This window comes from Homalodisca vitripennis, unplaced genomic scaffold (genome assembly GCF_021130785.1).
Source record: "Homalodisca vitripennis isolate AUS2020 unplaced genomic scaffold, UT_GWSS_2.1 ScUCBcl_61;HRSCAF=875, whole genome shotgun sequence".
Classification (NCBI taxonomy): Eukaryota; Metazoa; Arthropoda; class Insecta; order Hemiptera; family Cicadellidae; genus Homalodisca; species Homalodisca vitripennis.
In genome coordinates this window covers 97,749-107,855 of record NW_025776195.1, presented here as the reverse complement: position 1 = coordinate 107,855, position 10,107 = coordinate 97,749, and the positions used below count along the sequence as shown (strand labels likewise).

The 10,107-nt window shown below is 40.5% G+C and overlaps 1 protein-coding gene across 1 annotated transcript; it reads right to left on the bottom strand.

The window, feature by feature from the left end:
• Window positions 1-5,151: 5,151 nt before the first annotated feature.
• On the bottom strand, window positions 5,152-5,515 carry LOC124370280 (histone H4). The gene has a single exon (XM_046828567.1). The coding sequence runs from the start codon at window positions 5,476-5,478 to the stop codon at window positions 5,167-5,169; it is 312 nt and encodes a 103-aa protein (XP_046684523.1). The 5' UTR covers window positions 5,479-5,515; the 3' UTR covers window positions 5,152-5,166.
• Window positions 5,516-10,107: the final 4,592 nt, after the last annotated feature.

Below are 10,107 nucleotides of genomic sequence, written 5' to 3'. Positions count from 1 at the left end.
CAACCAGTGCTCGGTACGATGTATATACGCTGGGCGTGAATCCTATTGAACATCGTTTATTGTAATTATTATTTAAAACCACTACATTAATTCGGGAAAACAGTGCGTTTTTCTCCTATACGTTTATTCTTATTACGATTTAAATTATTCACGTTGCATTTTCGTTTCAATTACTTTAAATTTCAAACAATACGGAAATAGTCGTCTGTACTGAATGAACATACTTTTCCAACTCTGTTTCATATCGAATCTAAATAGTATTATAAAAAGAAAGGATTAAAATAAAATTATTATTAAAAGTGTTTACACTGAATAAAACAATGTGGATTGGTTTGAGATACGATAATTGTACATTTGGCAGTTACGTCACTTGATAATGTTAAAATAATTGTCTCTATTTTAATAGAAAATTACAAAAGGGCAGTACAGAGTAATCGGAGTAACTATTCAAAAATGAAGCTCTTTTCTATAAATTGCTAATACCGGGCGATATCCATAGAGGCCAAAATAACAATAACAGTACTAGCTGTAAATCACCAAACATTGATTAACACATATTATGATATTACGAAACTATAAACATAATGTATAGATCGGATTTAGAACACATACTCGGTTATGAATATACTCGATTTCGTCTGTAGTACGATTGTCAACACGTTTATTTTATTTACTCTAAACGATTTCATTGGTTAATCACTACGTTCCAAAATTATTAAAATAATTGGCCGGAATGTGTACTGAATATATCGGTATTAGTCTGTATTTTCAAATAATTCTTCAACTCATTATCAATACTCGACGTGAATTAAGTAAATAAGTTTCATTTCGAACAAGGATCGTCCGATTAAAACGGTCAAAATTCATTGTCAATTGAAAGGCGGGAAATCTTCTCGACTCTGGTTGGTCACTTTTAACCGACGAATCGCGAGTTTGGCCACCTCCTACCTATATAAGCGTCTTAACAGTTCACCGTATATATCCCTTGACTACTACGGACGTTTTTTTGTCCCATAACTACTACGGGAGGGGTCTCACAGACCGCTTTTAAAAAACATGTGTAATTACAAAAAGATTATACATATATAGCAAAAAATACTTTGAACTCTCTTCTTAACTTTCTTATAATGACTTAAAAAAATAAAAATAAATCATACAGCTTGTTTATATTATATTTTGCATTGTTTTTAATTTAATAGTGAAAAAATTGAAATTGAAATTTTAAATTATTTTAAATAGGAAATTAGGTTGCAACAAAATGTGTAAACCAAAAAGAATGGTATTATTGAGTACCATAGGTAAAAAATAAAATGTTATTTTGAACTGTAAACATTAGCACATCCTTAATTTTATACATTGATCTTGGGTTTAAAAGTTTTTGAACAAAACCATTTTATGATAAAGAAAGGATCAAATAAGCAAAAGATTACTCAATTAAAAGAAATTAGATTACTTGAGTATTATGTCAAATACTTAATATAGAAGAATATTATTGTCAAATATAAATTTTAAATGTAAAGAATACATGTCATTAGTTTATACATTGCACTTGGGTCTAAAAAGTTTGAACAAAAACAGGTTATAATACTGAAGAGCAATTAAACAAAACATAGACTTCTTTAAGAGTAAAAACATTACTTGTGTATTATGTAACGTACTTGATAAAGAAAAATGTGAATAAGAAAGCAATAATAAACATAAAACAATAATACTTGATTGTCAGATTCAGTAGATCTATGGCCGTGCCGGGATACCCTTGATACAATCCACACAAAACTTTCTTTGAACACTCCAGGCAAATAGGTTTGGCACAACATTTACAAACATATCTCGTCTTCCTTTTGAGCCTTGGAGGGCACATGTTGCACGTTTTCTTCACATTCAGGATTTCTGGACCGTTGTTTTCTTCTTGGAAAAGGCTGGTCTTCTACTTGAAGAATTCGCTTGAGACTCATCTGCATATCTCGACTCAGATGTCCCTTTTGAAGGTCTTCTTTGCATGAGAGGGGTAACAAGCTTTTGAGCAAGAGACTTCATAAAATCAAATCTGGTCATAGGTTTCGTGTTTCTGTAGGAATTGTATAGAATATATGCATTTACTCCTAGAGGCTATGTTTACAATAGTAAAAAAAATTACCATTGGCCACCTTTGTGTGCGTCTAGAGGAGGAATAGTTTTGAAACACATCATATCTATTGTGTCCACTCCACCTTTTGTTCGGTTATATTCAGCGATAATTTCAGGTTTCCCACTAATGTCATCTGTAGTCTGACCATGGTGCATCGATGAAACCAAGATAACTGCTCTTGATCTTTTGGGAACGTAAGAGAGCAAAGAAATATTTTCAGTGAAACCGTACATGCAGCTGTTTTCTTCTTTTGTACTTGATGGAAGAAAGCTCTCTGGGATTTCATTTTTATTTTTTTTTTAAAGTTCCTACAAATGTTATCCCTCTCTGATACAGTTCGTTGACAAGCTGTATAGAACTGTACCAATTGTCTGCAGTCAAGTTCCGTTTACTATTTTCAATAGGTTTAATCAGGCGGAGCACTACTTGAGTGGGTATAAGGAGGGTTTTCACTTGTTGGGTCAGTAAGGCCTTTACCATCACTGTTTTTTTTCCTGCATAAATATATCCATTGAAAAAGTAATGCGTCTTTGCATCAGCGAAACATTGAATTTTAAGGCCATATTTGGCAGGCTTTTTAGGCATGTACATTTTGAATTTGGATTTATACCCCGGAAGGGTACCAACATTTCATCAATTACATACAGATTCACCCATAGTATAGCAGGACTGGCAGTTTTCTATAAAACTTATAAAATATATTTGCTACTGCTGCTTCCTTCGTCTCAATTTTTCTCTCTTCCCTATCTCTTGAGTTGTCGAATCTGAGAGCTTGTAGGATGAAAAGAAATCTTTCCTTGCTCATTACAACACGGAAAATTTCTCTACCTGTTCCGTCGGTTGCAAACAAGCTAGCGACGGATTCATTACCAGCTTTGAAGGCAGCACTGTACACTAAAAGGCCAATAAAGCCCTTTAATTCTATTTCATCCATGTCATGAAGAAAAAGAATGAAAGTGGATTTTATCATATTTTTGCCTCAGAGAATGTATCTTAACATTTGTCCAGTGCACAATTTCTGCTAGAATATCATTAGAAATCAGTAGCTGCCATATTTCTTCAATATCAGGATTTGCTCCAAGATTTGATGCTCGAGACTTCAGTCCTGGTAACTGTGTAATGATATTGTGAGCCCTGGTTCGAACTGCTTGATTTGATGCATTTTTCTCCAGCGAAAAGGCGGTACTTTCTTTTTAATCATGTCCTTTGTTCTTCTACCGTAATAGAATGACCCAATTCTAACGGTGTTTGATGTTGGTGTTTCGTCATTGGCGATTGGCATCAAATGGTTTCCTTCAGGATCAGTGGTTGGCGTCAATTTCGTTCGCCACAGAATCAACAATAACTGGCGTGTTGATACAACTGGTAGTAGTATTTTGATATCCTTTTTGGTAGAACCTAGTGAATCAGAAGTGGTTGTAATAATAGAATAGTTTGAAGCCAATAAATCCGCTTCGGTAGTAGACTTACTTACTTCTTCTATGTTGCACTCGTCTGCACTCTGCTCACTTTTTGAATCATGATCACTTTCTTCTACGTAGTCTGGATCCTGATCACTATCGTCGATATCGTCTTCAAGGTCACCATCAAGTGTTTCATGAACCAAATCGTACAAATTGTCCGAGAAATCGTTTGTTCTTGAGTCCAAAACACGCCTTACGTGAGGTTCGAGAGCTCCTTCTAACCCCTGTAAGAGCTAGTAGAAGGTACAGATGACATTTCTGAACAGTGTTGGTCTTTATCCATGTTAAATTATTACAACAAAAATAAAAAGATAGAGTATTTATAAAATATTTAAATAGTCCTGATAAAAGTAACACAATCACTACGGAACGTCTAATGGACCTCACAAAAACTAACATGAACACTACGGAACGTCTCTCAGACCGCAACGGATCAATAACTCAGAAACCGGTTTGGTCTTTGTTCGTGCGACACCACTACTTAAACTGACTACCCAAGGTCAGGAAGGTACTGTGGAGTGAAGGTTCCGGAGTTGCAAGGTGAGGGAGAAATCCCTGTCGAAATTTCCCGTGCGGTCCCAGAGACGGTCCGTAGTAGTTAAGGGATATTCTATCTCCACGCACATGCGCAATGAAGAAATCGCCAAGAATCGACCAATAGGAATACAGAATATGATTTATCGGTAGTGATAAACGCGGACCGCTTGGTCTGGGCTTGGAGTTTGCAAGCTCGAGTAAATTTTTTTTCTAAAAGAGCAAGCAGCGCGAAGCGCTGCGCAGCGGGCAAGCATCGCGTGATTTGAGTTATTAATTGGCAAGCTAGGTTCTGTTGTGCCTAAGGAAATAGAGAATATATAATGAATAATCTTGTATGTTGTATATTGATAATGATAACGAGCGATAGTTACTTGGTTAAATAACATAAGGTTATGATCTGGCCTTAAAAAGTGAAATAAACTAAAGATTTGTAAACAAATAAAAATTTAAGAAATTTCTTTTATTAGGAAAATAAGAGTAACAAAAAAAAAAACAATTGAAAACCTAGTATGACATGTTTCAATACTAAATAAAATTGAGAACAAACAGCGGTGTGCATTGGCATTGTCTACGCCGAAGAGAAAACGTAAAAACGATAGAGCTTATTAGGAATAACAATGAATAATCTTGTAAATCGTATACTATATTGATAATGATACTGTCGACAGTCGTCAGGTAAGTGAAACGGCAGATAAGAGTGATAGTGAATGGCTTTAAATTAAATACGGTTTTGATCTGGCCTTAAAAAGTGTAAAAAAAAGAAAAGATTTTTAAACAAATAAAAATTAAAGAAATTTTGTATTTGAATGATTGGTAGGTCTAATATAAGAGTGACATAAAGAAAAAAAAAAAAATTTATAACACTAATATAAAATGGTATAGTCACTTGTAAAACTCGACAAATACGGATAATATACAGCGGTGATGTGTCATCAATTGCATTGCCGAAGAGAAACGTGAAAAACGAGATATGTTTGGTGGCCTTTAAAAAGGCCTTTTGTGGGGCGATGTTGCGCGCGGAACAGGCGGCAGCTCAGCTTAACCTCCGAAACCGTACAGTGTGAGGCCCTGGCGTTTGAGCGCGTACACGACGTCCATGGCGGTGACCGTCTTCCTCTTGGCGTGCTCGGTGTATGTGACCGCGTCACGGATCACGTTCTCCAGAAACACCTTGAGCACTCCGCGGGTCTCCTCGTAGATGAGGCCCGAGATACGCTTGACACCGCCGCGGCGAGCCAGACGACGGATTGCGGGCTTGGTGATGCCCTGGATGTTGTCACGGAGCACTTTCCTGTGACGCTTGGCGCCTCCCTTTCCCAGCCCCTTACCACCTTTGCCTCGACCGGTCATGTTGCTGTTGCAGTGGCGTTAGAAACAGATGATAAAATCGGCAGGCAGGCAGGCAGGCGGGTAGGCGGGGATTGTTGTATCCCCTCTCTGGCAGTATCTGTGTTTACAAACACAATGACTGCTGGTCAGCTGAAACATCTATTCTCCTGGATGTTCAGGAGCTTTAGTGTTATTAGTCAGGATATACAAGAGTATATATTCTACTTAAAGCTAATCTTAAAACTAAAACTTGAAACTTAAAACTATTTTACTATGCTATTTTTCTTTACAATCTGGTCATTAATTATTTATTATTTACAGTCAGGTCAGTTCATTTGTTGTGTTGATAGTCAGGATATACAAGAGTATATATATACAACTTAAAGCTAATCTTAAAACTATTTACTATGCTATTTTTATTTACAATCTGGTCATTTTTTTAATTATTGTTTACAGTCAGGTCAGTTTATTTGTTGTTTTAATAGTCAGGATATACACGAGTATATATACACTTAAAGCTAATCTTAAAACTATTTTACTATGCTATTTTTATTTACAAACTGGTCATTTTTTTTTTTTTTTTTTGATTATTATTTACAGTCGGGTCAGTTCATTTGGTATTTATTGTTTACAATCTGTTATGGTAAGCTCAGTGTTTTCTACAATTTTTGTTTATACATACAGGTCTGTGGTTTACATTGTTAAAGGTAAGTATTTACATGATTATGTTGTTGTTGCTACGGAGGATCCTGTAGTAGCATTCTTGGTTTTGGGATTTTCCTGGCCCGCGGCCCTTCTCTGGTCGACCATTCCCTGATGTGTGGCCACTGAGATTCTGCAGCTGCTGCGTACAGGCGGACTGCTGCGTTCCTGACACACTCCTCCACAGTAGGAAGCCCTGTGGACCGCATGATGACAGAGTTCCTGACGAACCACGGTGAGTCCGTCAGGAGCCGGACCGTCTTGTGCTGAAAAGCTTCCAGCTTCTTCCTTGTTGTTTTAGACGTCCCGGCGTACCATGCGGGCCCGGCGTATGTCAGGACCGGTCGAATGATGGCCCTGTACAGCAGCAGCTTGGTGGTGAGTGGGAGGGCGGCGGCTGGTCGCAGTAGTGGGAGAAGGCTTCTGCGTGCGGCCTTGGCTTTCTGCAGTCGGTCTTCTGCAGCTGGAGTGGTGGTCGGTGTCCTGCTTAGGGTCATCCCCAGGTATCTCAGCCTCTTTGTCCACGCGATACGTTGGCCTTCCAGAAGTAGAGTGTTCTGTGCGACATGGCCCCACCTCTTCCTGGTGAAGCAGATTGCCGCACATTTGTCTGTGTTGGCCTTCATCCTCCATTTTCGCATCCAGGGCGCTAGGAGATCCAGTTGGCTCTGGATGCGTCTGCAGGAGGCTTGGACTATCTTCGATTTGGTATAGAAGAGCGCGTCGTCTGCGTAGAGAGCGACTGAGACCCCTGGGGTGACAGGGATATCGTTGGTGTACCACAGGTACAGGATTGGTCCTAGGACTGAGCCCTGTGGCACACCAGCGGTGATCTGCCTGTTGCTGGATATTGACGGGCCGACCGCTACTGCGAAGTGCCGGTCTTGCAGATAAGATCTTAACAGTTGTCTTAGCTTCTTGGGGAGAGGACTGCGTGCCAGCTTGAAATTCAGACCTGCGTGCCAAACCCTGTCGAATGCCTTGCTGATGTCTATTGAGACAGCAGTGGTCACTCGACCGAGGTTGGCATTGTCTGCAATCTCCGTGGTGACTCTTGTTAACTGGAGGGTTGTCGAGTGGCCTCGGCGGAAGCCATACTGCTCCTCCCTCAGAGCTAGGAAGAAGTCTTCCGGAAACCGCACCAGCACGAGTCGCTCTAGTAGTTTGGAGAGGGCTGGGAGTAGTGATATTGGTCGATAGCTACCTGGGAGCGTTAAGTTCTTATGGGCTTTTGGGAGCATGATTATTTTCGCCTGCTTCCACTGGGGTGGGAAGTGGCGAAATCGCAAGCAGCTGTTGAAGAGGACAGTGAGCCACGTGATGACCCATGGTGGTAGCTTTTTCAAAGCAGGTGGGCCCAAGTCATCTGGTCCTGGTGCCTTCCTCGGTTTCAGCTTGGCCAGGGCCCGAGAGACTTCCTGCTCTGTAATGGGTTCCACTTCCTCTTCATCGCTGTCCTCTTCTTCTTCACGGGCTTCTGCTTCCAGGTAGGCATCGACCATATCGGTGTGCCCGGGGTCACTGATGTTTGGGTGGGGGGAGAATTGCAACTCCATGCAGTCGGCAAAGGCTTCGGCCTTATCTTGTGTGGAGTAGACTAGTCCTTGCGTTCCTAGGATGGGCTGCTCGAGCTTTTTTGCCGTTTTCAGAGCTTTGGCTAGCCGCCATGCAGACCCATCCTCCGGACTTATTGTCTCAAGATAAGTTTTCCACCTTTGTGCGCTATGGTCCTGCAGGAGTTGCTTAACTCTTTCTGTCTGTCTGTTGAAGGCGGCTTTGTCCCCAGGAAAACGCGTTCTCTGCCAGGTCTTCCTCAGCCGTCTCCGCAGTTGGACTTCTTCTTGCAGGTGTTGAGGAAGTCGGCGGCGGTGGTCAGCCACGGGTGAGGTTGGCTTGAGGCAGTTGGTCATGGCGTCCTGTAGGCAGGATTGAAGTTCTCCTACTTGTCTGTTGAGGTCGGCCTTGGAGTCTGGGACGACTACTGGACGTGGGCGGTCTGCCAGGAAAGTGTGATATCTGGCCCAGTTGACCTGTGACCTCTTACCTGGGGGATACCGGTAAGTTCCAGGTCGGTTTAGGTATATCATGACTGGCAAGTGGTCCGAGCTCAGGTCCGTGACGACACCTACCGTCACTGCTGCTGGTATGCCGCAGTGCATGGCGAAGTCCAGGATGTCCGGCCGATGGTTCTCCACCCTGGGGTAGCGGGTCGGCTCTTCTGGCACGCTCATCATCACGTGTGGCATTCCTCTGAGCTGCTGCCGTAGTCGTATCCCTGCAGTGTTGGTGGCCGTGCAGCCCCACGCCGTGTTTTTTGCGTTAAAATCGCCGGCTATGAGAGCAGTACCGTTGGGCCTTAGTAGTCTGTTTAAATCAGCCTGTTCAATTGGAGCATCGTTTTTACAGTATATTGAGGATAGTGTGATTTCAGGCCCTCCGAAGGATACTGCAACGGTAGTAACTTCCGTTGTTGCCTCTGCGCAGTTTACAGCTCGGTGCGGAACACGGCGGTGCACTAGTACGGCCGTGCCACCCGAGGGGCGGCGTCGCTGCTGCTGTGGGCGGTCCGTCCTGTAAACCGCGTAGTTCGGAGCGGTGAAGTTATATCTCGGGGAAAGGTGTGTTTCCTGGAGGAGGGCAACATCGATGTCGTACTCGGTGAGGAACTGGATGAGTTCGGCACGCTTGGGTCTGATCCCTTGAGCGGAGCACAGGATCTAACCGACACGACGGTGAAACGCGATAAAGTGAGGCCCTGTTGACACAAGTACCGTGACTGTGTGTACTCTACATACCGGTCAGAGAAATGGGCCCGTCAAGTCTGTACGGCTAATACGTACTAAAGGATTGTTTTAATCTATAAATCCGAGTGGGAATATAGTGTTTAAGTAAAAAAAAAAATTATGTCCAATTTACACACAGTGAGTGTTGCGATACGCCTAGTTTTTTATAACGCTTAGCTGTGCAAGATATCACAACATGCCGTAATGATAAACGCGTGAGTTACGATTATTGTCTATAAAGTTTTTTTTTTCTAGATAGGAGTGAAATTAAATATTATTTTCATTATCAAGATTAAAATATTATCAACGACTGTAACGATCGAGCTTGATTGAATGCCGTCAGAGAATTTATTAGTGCACTAATCTATTTACTTACATCGATATACAAGTGATACAACTAAACAATATTCGTCGTAAAAAAAAAAGCGTAAACAAAAACTAGTGATGATTTAGGTAAATAAACTTCAGTTTTACTTGACGGCATCACGACCGAAGGTATATGCTCGACCGTTGAACTAAACAATAAGAATATAGTAGACTAATAATAATAGCTAATTAACTCAGCAAATTTCATAAAAATTGTAGAATTTGTTGATATATAAGTATTTCTAGTATTTCGGTAAATAAGTGAGAAAAAAAAAACGCGCCAATATTGAAGATATTCGTTGTTAAATACTGTTTAAGCGTAACATCTATGTACAGTGCGAAAGTTATAATTGTATTCAGTTTCAACCAGTGCTCGGTACGATGTATATACGCTGGGCGTGAATCCTATTGAACATCGTTTATTGTAATTATTATTTAAAACCACTACATTAATTCGGGAAAACAGTGCGTTTTTCTCCTATACGTTTATTCTTATTACGATTTAAATTATTCACGTTGCATTTTCGTTTCAATTACTTTAAATTTCAAACAATACGGAAATAGTCGTCTGTACTGAATGAACATACTTTTCCAACTCTGTTTCATATCGAATCTAAATAGTATTATAAAAAGAAAGGATTAAAATAAAATTATTATTAAAAGTGTTTACACTGAATAAAACAATGTGGATTGGTTTGAGATACGATCATTGTACATTTGGCAGTTACGTCACTTGATAATGTTAAAATAATTGTCTCTATTTTAATAGAAAATTACAAAGGCAGTACAGAGTAATCGG